This window comes from Chelonoidis abingdonii, chromosome 10 (genome assembly GCF_003597395.2).
Source record: "Chelonoidis abingdonii isolate Lonesome George chromosome 10, CheloAbing_2.0, whole genome shotgun sequence".
In the NCBI taxonomy this organism is placed as follows: domain Eukaryota; kingdom Metazoa; phylum Chordata; order Testudines; family Testudinidae; genus Chelonoidis; species Chelonoidis abingdonii.
The window spans coordinates 61,381,169-61,395,399 of NC_133778.1; the positions used below are offsets into that span (position 1 = coordinate 61,381,169).

General features: G+C 40.9%; 1 protein-coding gene across 1 annotated transcript in view; it reads right to left on the minus strand.

Moving 5' to 3' along the window:
* Positions 1-14,231, minus strand: part of THSD7B (thrombospondin type 1 domain containing 7B) — a 513,591-nt gene that overhangs the window by 106,587 nt on the left and 392,773 nt on the right. The window contains exon 15 of the mRNA XM_032797132.1: positions 2,184-2,362. Within this exon, the coding sequence (XP_032653023.1) occupies positions 2,184-2,362 (179 nt within the window). The remainder of the gene's footprint in view (positions 1-2,183; positions 2,363-14,231) is intronic.

The following is a 14,231-nucleotide window of genomic DNA, read 5'->3' on the forward strand; positions in this document are numbered from 1 at the left end:
TGTCTTTATTGTTCTGTGTTGGACACGACCAGCACCAACAAGGGGTCCTGTCCGCACTTGGCGCTGAGGTCTTCCGTAGATACCAATAATAAAACAACAACAAAAGTTGGCCAGCTGGCGAAGATATTCCGCAGATCACTGCTGTCATAGCTTCCCTACTCAGATTTGATACTTAGCGTTCATAAACAGACGAAAGTAACAGAACCCTCTAAGCTTATTAGTACCAGCTTAGATCTGATAGGCCCAGCACTGCCACCGGCCGAAACCAAAAGGATTCCAGTGCTGCGTACATCTGGTCCCCCCAAAACCCTTCCCTGGGACCAAAGACCCAAATCCCGTTGGATTCTGAAAACAAGGAGAAATAACCATTCCCCCCACCTTCTCCGCAGCCCAGCAATTTCCCTTCTGTGGCTAACTAGGAGTTACTGATGCAACCTCTTTACATCACAATATCAAGAAGTATGTTCCTCTCTTCCACAGCAAGACAAACCCAAAGACAAGGAACCGAAAAAGATTCTCTCTTCTCTTTCCCCCTTAGGCTACTCCGGCCTGGGAACTAGGCAGAGGTTATGAACGAGAGAGCAGTCTTTCCCTCCCCCTGTCCTTTCCTTTCTCCACCAATTTTCTTGTGGGTCAAACTTAGAACCAGAAAAATCAACAGGTCTAAAAAGCAAACTTTTAATAAAAAAGAATGAAAGAAAGCATAGAATATACAGTTCTCTGTAACCTAGCTGGTAAGATATAGGGTTTTCACTATGAAAATAAAATAATAGAAAATGGGATAAACAGCTTACCCAAAAACAATACAATTTAAAGTACTTATAGTCAAATACACATAAAGACTCCACCAGCCAGATACACAGATGCAAATACAGCAAAATAATTTTAAAAGACTATACTTTTGCTAACTTTGTACTTACAACTGGGAAACAGAAGATTAGAAGGACTGGAAATAGACCCTCTCATAGCTGAGAGAGCACAGAACAGACAAAGACCCAAGACCCAGAAACCCCCACAAATTCCCTCCCTTAAGCTTTGAAAAATCCGGTTTCCTGATTGGTCCTCTTGTCAGGTGTTTGGTTCCCTTTGTTAACCCTTTACAGGTAAAAGAAACATTAACTCTTAGCTATCTGTTTGTGACACATGCAAATCAGGATACCCCAGACAAATGGCCTAGGGATGCTATTGCAGGGCCTGGATACAGACAGGAGTAATGGATGTGGTTTGTCACTCTTCTCCACCCACACAGGTGTGTGGTCCATTGTATGTGCACTCTGAATAGATCATCCATGCCTCTGCTAGACACATATCTAACCCCAAGTGCAGAAATGTGCCAGGATGTGCTGCTTCCTGCTGTTTAGAGGAATACAGTGTGCAAATCACAGGATCTGAATTTGTTTTGGATATGATGGGCTCAAGAGTGTGAAATTCCAGGGATTTATGTCAGGTACTGTATTTGTATGAACCTTGCCTTCTTAATTAGATGGTTGCCTCCAGGGGTGAGATAGAGTTAAGGTGAACATTTACAAATACCTGACATGAAAATTAAGGGAGAATTTATAGGGATAGTGAATGATTTTGTTGTGGTAGTCTTTGGAAACAAATAAAAAAATAAGAGATGTATTACTTATATATTATGATGTCAGCTTTAATAGACAATCTTCTTTCACTGTATTAAATTACCATATTATCTGAAGAAATGTTTTCCTCCTAATTTTCCATCTGAAATAGTTTAGTGTTATACTTACATGCATTAGTGCACATTCCTGAAAATTATCTTGTAATTGTCTCATAGTAACTTTATAGTACCTTTAAAAAATAAATAGTAATAGTTTGCACAATTCTAACCAGTAAGATTTAATTAGCAAAAATGTTATCTTTTGAAATACTTAAAAACAATTAAAGAAGACCAATTTTTTAAATGATCAATTCAGACATGATCAAAAACATTAAATTAAGATCATAACTTAAGGCATGGAAGATTTTATCATCATATTTTGGAGTTTTTCTTAGAAGCATATCAAAATGAAATTTGAGGAGCTACCTCAGCAACTACTTTATAGAAACCGTAAACTCCATAAGCTATTTGGTTGAAAACAGTACTTATTCAATCGCCCCTTACAGTATACTGATCAAAGCAAAGATATTTGATAATATTTTATTGGCTACTTGATACACCTCACCTGATTCTTCAGATCCAGTGTTGGGCATGGACGACCTCCATTGTAAGGCTTTTCTTTAAGCCACTTGGATCGAATTTTCATTCCAGCTCCACAAGAAGAACTACAAGAGGCCCAACTAGACCAGTCACTTAGTTTGCAATCAAATGGACAAGGAATTACACAAGATTCTTCAATGTATCCTAAAACAGAAATTCAGGAAAGACATCTTAGTCAAAGCGATATGATATAAACTGTAACTTTCTTTTCTTCACAAACTTCTCAGAATAATCTAAGTAACAGTTTGAGAATCATCTAACTAGGAATAGTCTATACTAGGACTATCTAGAAATGTTCTATAGGACAGAAGAAAGTGAGAAGATATAATAAGTGTTACAGATATTGAAGGGAGAATTACAGATAACTTCCGTTAACAATAACAGTTGTTACACTGGTATCAAGAGAAGAATCAGTGTATGCTGAAGATACTTTTCGTGACACTTAATTATGGCAGTATTGGCTAGAGATAACAGTGGCTAGGATTTATTTAAAAAAACAACAATCTCATGGAAGACATGATAAACTTGAATAATACACCTCTACCTCAATATAACACGAACCGATATAACACGAATTTGGATATAACACAGTAAAGCAGTGCTCCGAGGAGGAGGTGGAGAAGCAGGGCTGCGCACTCCAGTGGATCAAAGCATGTTCAATATAATGCGGTTTCACCTGTAATGCGGTAAGATTTTTTGGCTCCCAAGGACAGCGTTATATTGAGGTAGAGGTGCACTAGAGAGAGCGTGATAAGAAGAGAGTTACACTGAAAATAAATAACTATGGGAAGTAACCGCTAGGTGGCAGTTGCATACCCTATAAGAGTTTGCGCAAAAATAAGCTCACTCTAGGGGACTGTATGAGCACCCTAGATCTAAATTGACATGGTGTTCTCTGTCTTTGGTGACTAGGATGGAAGTAGCTGCCCTCATGTGTTCCTGCTTATTTTACTGCAAATTGTATTCTTCCTCTACTTTTACTCTCCCCTTTTCACGTCTTTAGATATTATTTTGGTTTAAACATGAGATTTTGTACGGGGGAGGGGGCCACGATAGAATGGAATGGGCCACAACAATAGATCACTGGCTGCAGGATCAGCCACCATATCAGAAGGCCCACGCATGCTAACAGCAGAGAATGTAGTGATGGAAATGGTGACACCTCTGCTCCATCTCTGAACCTTTGTTTTCCATACTTTCCCTTTAGTGTTTTCATCCTGCCTATCCCCTCTGCACATTCTTTGCACTATAAAAAACTGGATTTTCTTACTTTACTGATTGTGCTAGTGCTAATTTAATGTGGTCTTATTGGCAAGGATCCTGGGCCAATGAGAGAGATCAAGACAGCCAAATGGTCATGGAAACAGCCCATTTGTCCATTCAGAGACAAGTCTCTGTGCTCCAGGGGAGGGGGAGGGAAGGGACTGCCAATTATTGCAGAGGGATGCAAGAGAGTGAGTTTCTTGCACCCTCTCTGTCTTGCCTATATCTGGAACAGCCAGGCACAATTTGGTCTTAAGGAAATATTCATTTTCCAAAATAACTTTATTATAATGTATCAGAAAAACAATCCACTTGTCTGTCAAATCTGAATCCTATGAAGCTAGCATGACACCAGCTGAAACACTATCTACATCGTGAGCCAAAATGTACAAGTCATAACCGGTATCTGCCATTCTGTAAGTCTGGAGAAGATGGAAATAAACACACAGGTCATCCTTAGGAGGTGCCTTTTAACCACTATCAGTAGCAAGGAACTGCCAGTGACACAGAGGGTATGTCTACACTACGGGATTATTCCGATTTTACAGAAATCGTTTTTTTAAAACAGAGTGTATGAAGTCGAGTGCACACGGCCACACTAAACACATTAATTCGGCGGTGTGTGTCCATGTACTGAGGCTAGCGTCGATTTCTGGAGCGCTGCACTGTGGGTAGCTATCTCGTAGCTATCCCATAGTTCCCGCAGTCTTCCCCGCCCATTGGAATTCTGGGTTGAGATCCCAATGCATGATGGGGCCAAAACAGTGTCGCGGGTGATTCTGGGTAAATGTCGTCACTCAATCCTTCCTCCATGAAAGCAATGGCAGAGAATCATTTCGCGCCCTTTTTCCTTGGATTGCCCTGACAGATGGCATAGCATGGTAACCATGAAGCCCGTTTAGCCTTTTATCATCGTATGTGTACTGGATGCCGCTGACAGAGGCGATACTGCAGCACTACATAGCAGCATTCATTCGCCTTTGCAAGGTAGCAGAGACGCTTACCAGCCCTATATCACCTTCTGCAATTGGAAATTGGTGATGATGGTTATCAATCCTTTTGTACCGTCTGCAATTGGAAATTGGCGATGACGGTTATCAATCATTTTGTACCATCTGCTGCTGTCATGGGTGCTTCTGGCTGGCCTTGCTGAGGTCAGCCGGAGACGCATGGACAAAAATGGAAATGACTCCCCAGGTCATTCCCTTCTTTATGTTTTGTCTAAAAATAGAGTCAGTCCTGCCTAGAATATGGGGGCAAGTGTACTAGAGAACCAGAGAGCATAGCCGCTTTGGGTCAGAGCCCCGGATATCCCGCAGAAATGATGAGCTGCATGCCATTCTAGGGGGTGTCCCTACAACAACCCCACCTGTTGCTTCCCTCCTCCCACACCCCTCCAGGGCTATCGTATCAGTTATACCCCCATTTGTGTGATGAAGTAATAAAGAATGCAGGAATAAGAAACACTGACTTTTTAACGAGATAAAATGAGGGGGAGGCAGCCTCCTGCTGCTATGATAGTCCAGTCAGTACAGAATCTTCATTAGACATGAAGGGGGAGGAGTGAGGCACTCAGCCTCCAGTTGCTATGATGAGGACGGTTTTCAATCCTTTTGTACCGTCTACCGGGAATGATCAGGAGTCATTCCCACTGTTGCGCAGGCACCCCCGGCCGACCTCACCGAAGCCAGCCAGGAGCACTCACGGGATGATGAGGATGGTTTCCAAGCCTTTTGTACCGTCTGCCATCAGAAAAGGAAGGGGAGGGGATGCTGCTGTTCAACGCCGCAGCACCGCATCTACCAGCAGCATGCAGTAGACATATGGTGACATTGAAAAAAGGCAAGAAACAATTTTTTTTCCCTTTTCTTTCACAGGGAGGGGAGGGGGTAAATTGACGACATATACCCTGAACCACTCGGGACAATGTTTTTGACCCTTTAGGCATTGGGAGCTCAGCCAAGAATGCAAATGCTTTCCGAAGACTGCGGGGACTGAGAGATAGCTGGAGTCCTCAGTCCCCGCTCCCTCCTTCCATGAGTGTCCATTTGATTCTTTGGCTTTCCATTATGCTTGTCACGCAGCACTGTGTTGAGTTTCTGCTGTGGCCTCTGTCTGGAGATTTTTTCAAATGCTTTGGCATTTCGTCTTCTGGAACGGAGCTCTGATAGAACAGATTTGTCTCCCCATAAAGCGGATAGATTCAGTATTCTCCCGGTACAGTCCATGCTTGGATCAGCTCTCCATGCTGGGCAAACAGGAAATAAAATTCAAAAGTTCGCGGGGCTTTTCCTGTCTACCTGACCAGTGCATCCGACTCCAGATTGCTGTCCAGAGCGGTCACAATGGTGCACTGTAGGATAGCTCCTGGAGGCCAATACCGTCGAATTGTGGCCACACTAACCCTAATCCAAAATGGCAATACCGATCTGAGCGCTACTCCCCTCGTTGGGGAGTACAGATATCAGTATTAAGAGCCTTTTATATCAAAATAAAGGGCTTCTTTGTGTGGATGGGTGCAGGGTTAATTCGGTTTAACGCTGCCAAATTTGGTATAAACATGTAGTGTAGACCAGGCCAGAGCTGCACTAACTCTGTACTGACGTGGAAGAAACAGCCCATATGAGAACACAACAGTATAAACGTCAGCTGTGTCTGTTTTAAATGGATTTTATATTGAAGTTGCAAAGCAAACTTTCTGCTTTGAGATGGAAAACAAGTTGTGAATTCTCACACAGGAAAGGCCATGAACACCTTTACCCAATTAACCAGTCCCTTAGTTCTTGTTTCTGAAGGAACTAGGCTGACAGCTGTTATGAGATCTATTTGAATGTATTTTGAGAACTAGAGAAAGGATGTGTGTGAGAACAGTGGGTGAATGATTTATTAGGTAATTAATTATTTTTATGGATTGTTGAAGCCTATAGCAGCTGTTGAAGCCATTTGATATAATTTGGGTATTAATTCCAGAGGTGTAGACAGGACAACTTCTCCAAGACTTGCCTTGTGTTTTTTCACTCTTTTCGTGTTTTTGAGGCCCATATCTTCTGTAGTTACAGCAATAGACAGTTGAACGAAAGTGCTGGTTAAAGGGGAATTTTCAAAGTTAACCACAGGCTAGAGCTTCATGACTTTGAGGAGACTGGATCAGGTTGTCAGGGTCAGAGATGTGTTTTCTGCCAAATTTGTTCAGGGACCTCCAGTGAGAGATAACTTGAGGTGGGACAAGCTGGAATCCCAGCTATGAAGACCAAAGTGAATGCAGTAGGTTGCATGCTCCTTTGCGTATTCCCCTTTGGAGTTTAATAGCTCCTGGAACACAGAACTGAGCCAAGAGGGGTCCTTCCCCAGGACTATCGCAACTATGGCTCCAGAACCTCCAGATATAATTTCCCAGCCTGTTTAAGGTCTGGGTCAGGGACAGAATAGACTGGAAACTCCTAGAAAAGCCAATGAGGAGCTTTGGATGGAGTGATTTATAAAGACCCTTTGTTGGGCTGTAGTGGGGTGGCCACCCGCTCCTTCTCTGAAGGGCTTAAAAACAGCCCTGGGAGAGGGCTGTGGTAGGGAAAAACCTGGGCTTATTGGGGAAGTAGTCACAACTGGGCCATGCCCCAATCATGCCGCAGCTGGCCCTATAAAGAGGCTGTGGGCCGAGAACACAGGTAGTCTCTCTCTAGGCACAGAGAAAGAAGAGCCTAGCTGCCTGGGACTTGAGTAAGGTACTGGAGTAGAGCAGTGCTGGGGAATAGGGCAAGGGAGCCAGGGAGCTCCTGCCTGGAAAACCCACAGGCCTAGCCAAAGGCCTGAAAAGGTACTGGGGTTGCAGAGGTGGAGCCTGGGGGTAGGTGGAGTCTAGTGATAAATGGTGGCAGAGAACCAACCCAGTTCCAGCTACCTAGAGCCAGCTGAGACCTCCACATAGTTCCTGAGGGCATTACCTGTGACAGTCTGGTTCTTCCTGAGAGGTCTTCCACTATTCTGTAGAGTTGCTTGAAGTCTCCAATTTGTGCTGCTGCTTCTGCCACAGCAGCCTTCTCTTTGAACCCAAGGATTTCTATCTTGCCTGTATCACTTCTGTATTTCTTTGTCCTTTTCTCTATATCTTACATCTGCATCTGAAAGTGTTGCCTGTGTCTTGAATTGTTCCTTTTTTGCCTTGAGATCTCTCCTTTCACCAATCGCTGCCCATGGTCCAGATGTAATCCAGGCATCTTTCTTCTGCTCTCTTTGTTGGCCCACTACTTCCTTTGCTAAAGCGACTAGAGTCTTCTTCCAGACTTTCATCAGCCTGGTTCTGTAAAACACTGGAAAGGCTGTTAAATGGCAGTCTGGAATCTGATCTGCTTTTCTTTGTCCTGGAACTGCTCTATTGCTACGGGATCTTTTTAAATCTGAGTTGTAATGTTGTAACTAAAAGATAATGATCTGAGCCAACATCCACTTCACTGCTGACTCTGACATCTCTCAAAGGAGATGTCAATCTCTTAGCTGTGCTCACATGATCTATCTGGTTGACAGTCACATCTGGTGATCTCCATGGGAGCTTGTGAATCCTCTTGTGCTGGAAGAGCCTTAGCAACCTGGATAGGTTCCCTTTGGTTCTCACACTAATCATGCGCTCCTCAGCAGCCCTCACCTCGTCACTCCTTATGAGGTACTTGACTTTTAAGTTTTCACCTGCACTTACATACTGAGTTTTTATTAATCTCAGATTCTGCCTTCTTCAGAAGGGAGCTTTTCAGAATTAGAATTCTTGTTTCTGTTCTTTGGTCGGCAGAAAGCAATTATATTAATATTACTGTTAATATCATAGGCTACCACTCTAACCACTGAATCACGCTCTCTTTCCTGGTCACAAAATGGAAAACAGTTCCAAGAACAGTTTCACATATTTTTCTTTTTTTAATAAAAATGTTTTTCAGTTGAAATATTCCACTCAGCTCTAATAGTGTAAAGCCAATGCATACAGCAAATATTGTATTCAAAGGATCTCACCGTAGACTTGATTATGCTTGAGTTTTTAACAAGAAGGATGTCCCCATTCAACATCAGGGTGACAGTCACAGCAGTTGAAGGCTCTCCAAAAGCCCCTGTGGATAGACTAAGTCCAGCTCCCCTGAATCGGAGCAGGTGAGCCCAATCCAACTAATTAAAGAGGGCTAGGCTTCACCTGGGCAGCTGGAGGGTGGAAGCACTAAGACATGCTGAGCCCTGGGAGGGAAATCCACACTGACATGGAGTTAGCTCCTGTGGTGGGTTCCTGGCACAATGAGCCAGAGGCTCAGGAAGTAGTCCTGTGGTTGCTGCTCCAGGAAGAGAGTACAGCTGATTCCCAGAGATCTGTGGGAGGGGTGGTCAGAAGCCTAGGGCCAAGGATAGAGTTCAGACTATTTTCTGTATATTTGTTAACCTCTGTTGAGAGAGTAAACCTCTTTGTTGAGGACAGGGTGTGGCAGCATATGCTTTGGAACCAGGGAGAAGCTTGGCTCTATGATACCATCAAACACTGCTTCTGAATACTCTAGCTATGCCACTGCTGAGCTATGCAAGGTGCCCCACGCCAACGGTTGAACTTGCTGACTCTGCGGTATTCCAATAATAGCAGTTTGCCTTCCTTTCATTGAAATGTCCCCCCCTTTTTTTTTTTTAACCAGAGGCAATAAGGGTGACAGCTGCAGTAATTTTTCTGCAATTGCTCCTACTATAACTCTTTCCTAAACTTGTATGACTGTTCCACTTAAAACTTACTCTATTTTAGTTTGTTACAGTCTGATCTATAGTTTTATATTGGCTTGTGTTAAGCAACCTTTTCATTTATTATTCCAAAGCCATCTTAATTAGTCATTGTTTTTCATTATTTGTTACTTGCTACTCTTTCACTTTCGGTGTTAGTGGCAGATTTTGAGATCTTTGGATTTTGCATGCCCTGTATTCTTATATTATATAAACAATATAGGGGCAAAAAATGGACCCCTGGGATATCTCACTACTATTATTGTACCAACTAAAGAGGTTGCCATGCAAAGCAATTTACAATGAATTATGAAAAGAAAAAGAATTTTGCCAGTGATAGATTTTTGTAAATCACATTTTACGCAGAACTGGAGCTCTGTTAAAATTATGTGAAATATCAGTTTTATTGGCTGTGTGACAGCCCAGGTAATTGATTATCAACAGGAACAAAAAGTGCTTTGTTTCAAAGTAGGATTAATCAGAAAGGTTAGTAACTGATCTGTGGAGGAAAAATGGGTCTTCAAATAGTATTTACAAGTGTGAGGTCTAGAGAAAGACCTAAATTTATAACAGAAAGAGCTACCACGGCATCAGAGAGTAGTAAGGAATATGAATATAACAAATAAAACTGAAGAAATCAATGGTATTTCTTTCCAATACAGCTAAATTGGGATCCTTCACTAGACCTCTGAACTGTGAAAACTTTCTAGCGTTGAAAGTCCAACTTATTCTATTTTGCTTTCAGTGATAAACTGATAATCCCTCCCCACAGATACCATATAAATCCTGATGGCAGTACCAGTAGAATAATGCCAAAGCAGAACCAGTTCTCAAGACTGAGCAATATTTTATCTTCAAAGGAAGTAAGAATGACAATTTTCTTTTCCTGCTCTTGTCCTTGCAGACAGTTACTATTTGTTTTGTTAACCACTTAGGGGTTCATACGTTGAGGTCCCTATGTTCAGAGATTGCATTGGATACACATTTCTTTGCAAGAACCTAAATGCGATAAACAGCTATCCTCAGAGGGGCTTAAAAATATAAAGACTTGTTTATGAATGTCCCATAATTGGAATCCAATGAATAAAATATTTCTAGCCAGATGGCTTCCCAAATGTCTCCGGTCCCAAATGAATAAGCCAGCTTTTGCTGGCCTGGTTATCCACCAGACCAGTTTCTCTAGGATGGAAGAATTGTGGAAGCTAGTTAGTCTGTCTCCCCTGTGGGAGACTTCAGGGGAGAGGATGGATGTGTGGTGGTTCTCCCCTACAGGAGCCAGCCAGCTTGTCTGGTGGAAGACTCAAGCAGCTGGCCTCTGCATCAACCAGCAGGTTGAAGGGAGTCCACTTTAGACATGCATGATAATCCCAGATGTTGGCTACTGACTTCCAGCACTGGCAATTTAGGAAGCAACATACATACACACTATACCAAAAAAACCACACACATCCCAAAACAAACAGGACATATCTATATATTGAATAATATATTAATTGTAATATTTAATTCTATAATTTAAATATAATATGATTTTCTGAACATTATCAAAAGTTATATTATTGGCACAGCAAAATGGGAGTGAAGAGAAAAGTCTGATTTCATCTCAGGAGTCACATTGGCCTCTTGCTAATCTTACTATTTTTTCTTTGCACTGAGACAGTTTGTTGTTGAGCCTTTAATATTGGTTCTACATGACATTAATACCACCTAATACAAGATATTGATATTTGCCTAGTTGTTGTTCTGTTAAAGATAAATTTTTTGAACACAGTATTAAACAAAAGTGCCAAAAGCATTCCATGAGGTTGACTTTAAAGTGATTTGAAAATAAATACCCTTTCTTAAGCAGTTTTTGAAACCGATACACTTAATATTGAATTGGCTTTCAACTCAACTGTATCCACACAAGTGTATTTTATTATTTCAATTAACAAACATCTAACAGTTCTATCCTTGTTAGGCAACTCCAAAATGCAATACAGCTGGGGACAGATGAAAATGGACAGGCTGTAGCCACCAGAGAGAAGAGGACCAGGAGAAATTCTACACAGGTAGAAGTTTCTAATCAATACTAGGTCCTCAGGATGGAAACTGTAGAAGATATTTCTCAAGATCCAGCTGGTCAAAGGGAATGGAGAGATATATGGGACACACTGATGGCAATTTGACTCAACCTGTAAGAAAAAATCAAGCCTGACCACAAAGAATTCTCCAGCCATCCAAGAAAGATATACGATTCTTCTTGGGGGATTCAATACTCAGAAGAACTGAAATAGCATTCTTCAAGGAATAGACAGACAACAGGACAGTGTTCTGCCTTCCTTGAGCCAGAAAAGGAGACGTGAAAATTGACTTCAAAAACCTATCCAACAGGAAACAATCCATTAGTGATGGTTCATATCAGCACTAAAGACACTGCATCATAGGATATCTTACAGATCATAGATAACTTCAGGAACTCAGAGTGTGCTAAAGAATACCCAAGCAATCTTCTGAGATACTTTCTGTCCCATGAGAAAAGGAAGACAGAAGATTCTGGAAGTGAACTGCTAGCTAGATATGTGGTGTAGGCTGGAAGGTTTTGGTTTTGTGGAACGCTGACCCACCTTGTATGGAGAGAGAGAGGGCTGTATACTTTGCATACTGTATATTCCACATCTGCAGCAGAGGAACCAATCTTTTCAGGGACTGGTTGGCTGGGGTAGCCAGGAGGCTAAAGAACAGGAGGCTAAAGAAGAAGGAAGATAAGAGTACTGAGCACAAAATTAGAAAGCCAAATACGAAATTGATCAAGGAACTAAAGGATATGAAGAGAAGAAATTCTTTAATGGCCTATACACCAATGCTAGGAGCTTGGGTAACAAACAAGAGCAACTGGAATTGTTCATTTATCAGCATAAATTTGATCTAGTTAGTATTACTGAAACCTGCAGGGAATGACACACACAACTGGAATTTTAAAATAAATGATTACAATCTCTCTAGGAAGAATCAAGTGAGCAAAAGAGGAGGGGGTGACAGTCTAAGTAAAAATGGCATTATCTATTTCTGAGTCACTGATAACCTAAAAGAAAATTATCTTGAATGCTTATTTATGCTTAACAGATAAAGCACATTAGTTGGTATCTGCTACAGACTGGCAAATCACACTAGGGAACAAGATGACTGGCTCCTTAATATAATATGTAGGGGAAGCGGGGAAGCTGTATAAACACAGGGGAGTTCAATCTGAGTGACATATGCTGGAAGTTAGGCTGCCAGTTCAAAATATCCTTGAAATCTTCTTATAACTCACAATTCCCTAACTCAAAAAGTACTACATCCAACATGGGGAAATTCTATATTAGACCGTGTCTCATAAAGAGAAACTGATTACCAATCTAAAAATTAATGGCAACTTAGGTACACGTGATCATTACTAGATCACATATATAATGTGCAAGCAGAATAAAAACAGACCAGTGACATAAAATTGGTGCTTTAAAAGAGCCAATTTCACAAAGCTAAACAATTATGAGCCAAATCAACTCAGAGGAATAATTTATTCTGAAAAAAACGTGAATGATAAACTAATGGTTTAAGAACACTTTTCTCCATGCCCCCAAAACCACAATCCTACAACTGAGAAAGACGTCTGTATTGGTTAGTAAACTGACCTGGTTTGGAGGAGAAGTGAAGGCAGCTATAAGAAATAAAACATATTATAGTATATTATAGGGAAGAAAGGAAAGTTGATAGTAATGAATATCAATCAGAAGCTAGGAATTGTAGAAAATTGATAAGGAAAGCAGAGAGACACAAGGAGATCTCTATGACCATGGGATTTAAGAACAGCGAGAAGGAGTTTTTAAAGTATATTAGGAAGAAAAAGAATCCTAACAATGACATTTGTTCATTGCTAAATGGAAATGATAGAAATAATAATAATGCAAAAAAGTAGATACATATTTCTGTTATATATTTGGGGGAAAAGGCATGTGATATGGACATATCATATGATAACACTCTTTTCATTCTACTAGTATCTCAGGAGGATGTTAAACAGCACCTACACTAAAATAGACAGTTTTAAAACAGCAGATCTGGATGACTTGCATCCAAGAGTTTTAAAATAGTTGGCTGAGGAGCTTGCTGGACTGTTAATGTTGCTTTTAAGTAACTCTTGGAACACCTGGGAAGTTCCAGATGACTGAAAGAAAGCTAATACTGTGCCAATATTTAAAAAGGATAAATGGGATAAGCCAAGCAATTACAGGCCAGTCAATCTGACATCAATCCTGGGCAAGAAAGTGGAGTGATATGGGGCATGATTAATAAAGAATTAAATGAGGGCAATATAATTCATGCCAATCAACGTGTATTTATGAAATAGATCCTGTTGGACTAAATTGATATCTTTTACTGATGAGATTATAAATTTTGTTGATAAAGGTAATAGCGCAGTTGTAATATACTTAGACTTCTGTAATGTGTTTGACTTGATATTGCATGACATTTGGATTAAAAAACCAGAAACACAAAATTAACATGACACATCTTAAATGAATTAAAAGCTGGCTAACTGATAAGTCTCAACATGTAATTGTAAATAGGGAATCATGATCGAATGGGTATCTCTAGTGGGGTCCCATAAGGATTGGTTCTCAGCCCTACATAATTTAACATTTTTATTGATGACTGGGGAAAAAACATAAAACAATCACTGATAAAGCTCACAAATGACACAAATAACGAAGTAGACAGGTCACTAACACAGAGTGAACTGGATCACTTGGTAAACAGGATGAAAGTAAACAATATGCCTTTTAATATGGCTTAATGAAAATATATCCATCTAGGGACAAAGAACGGAGGACATACCTACAGGATGGGGGACCCTTTCTTGGGAAGCAGTGACTATGAAAAAGATTTGGGGATCATGGTGGATAATCAGCTGAACATGAGCCCCTTGTGTGAGTAGGACTGGAGAGGTTATTTTATTTCTGTACTTTGCACTAATATGACTCCTGCTGGA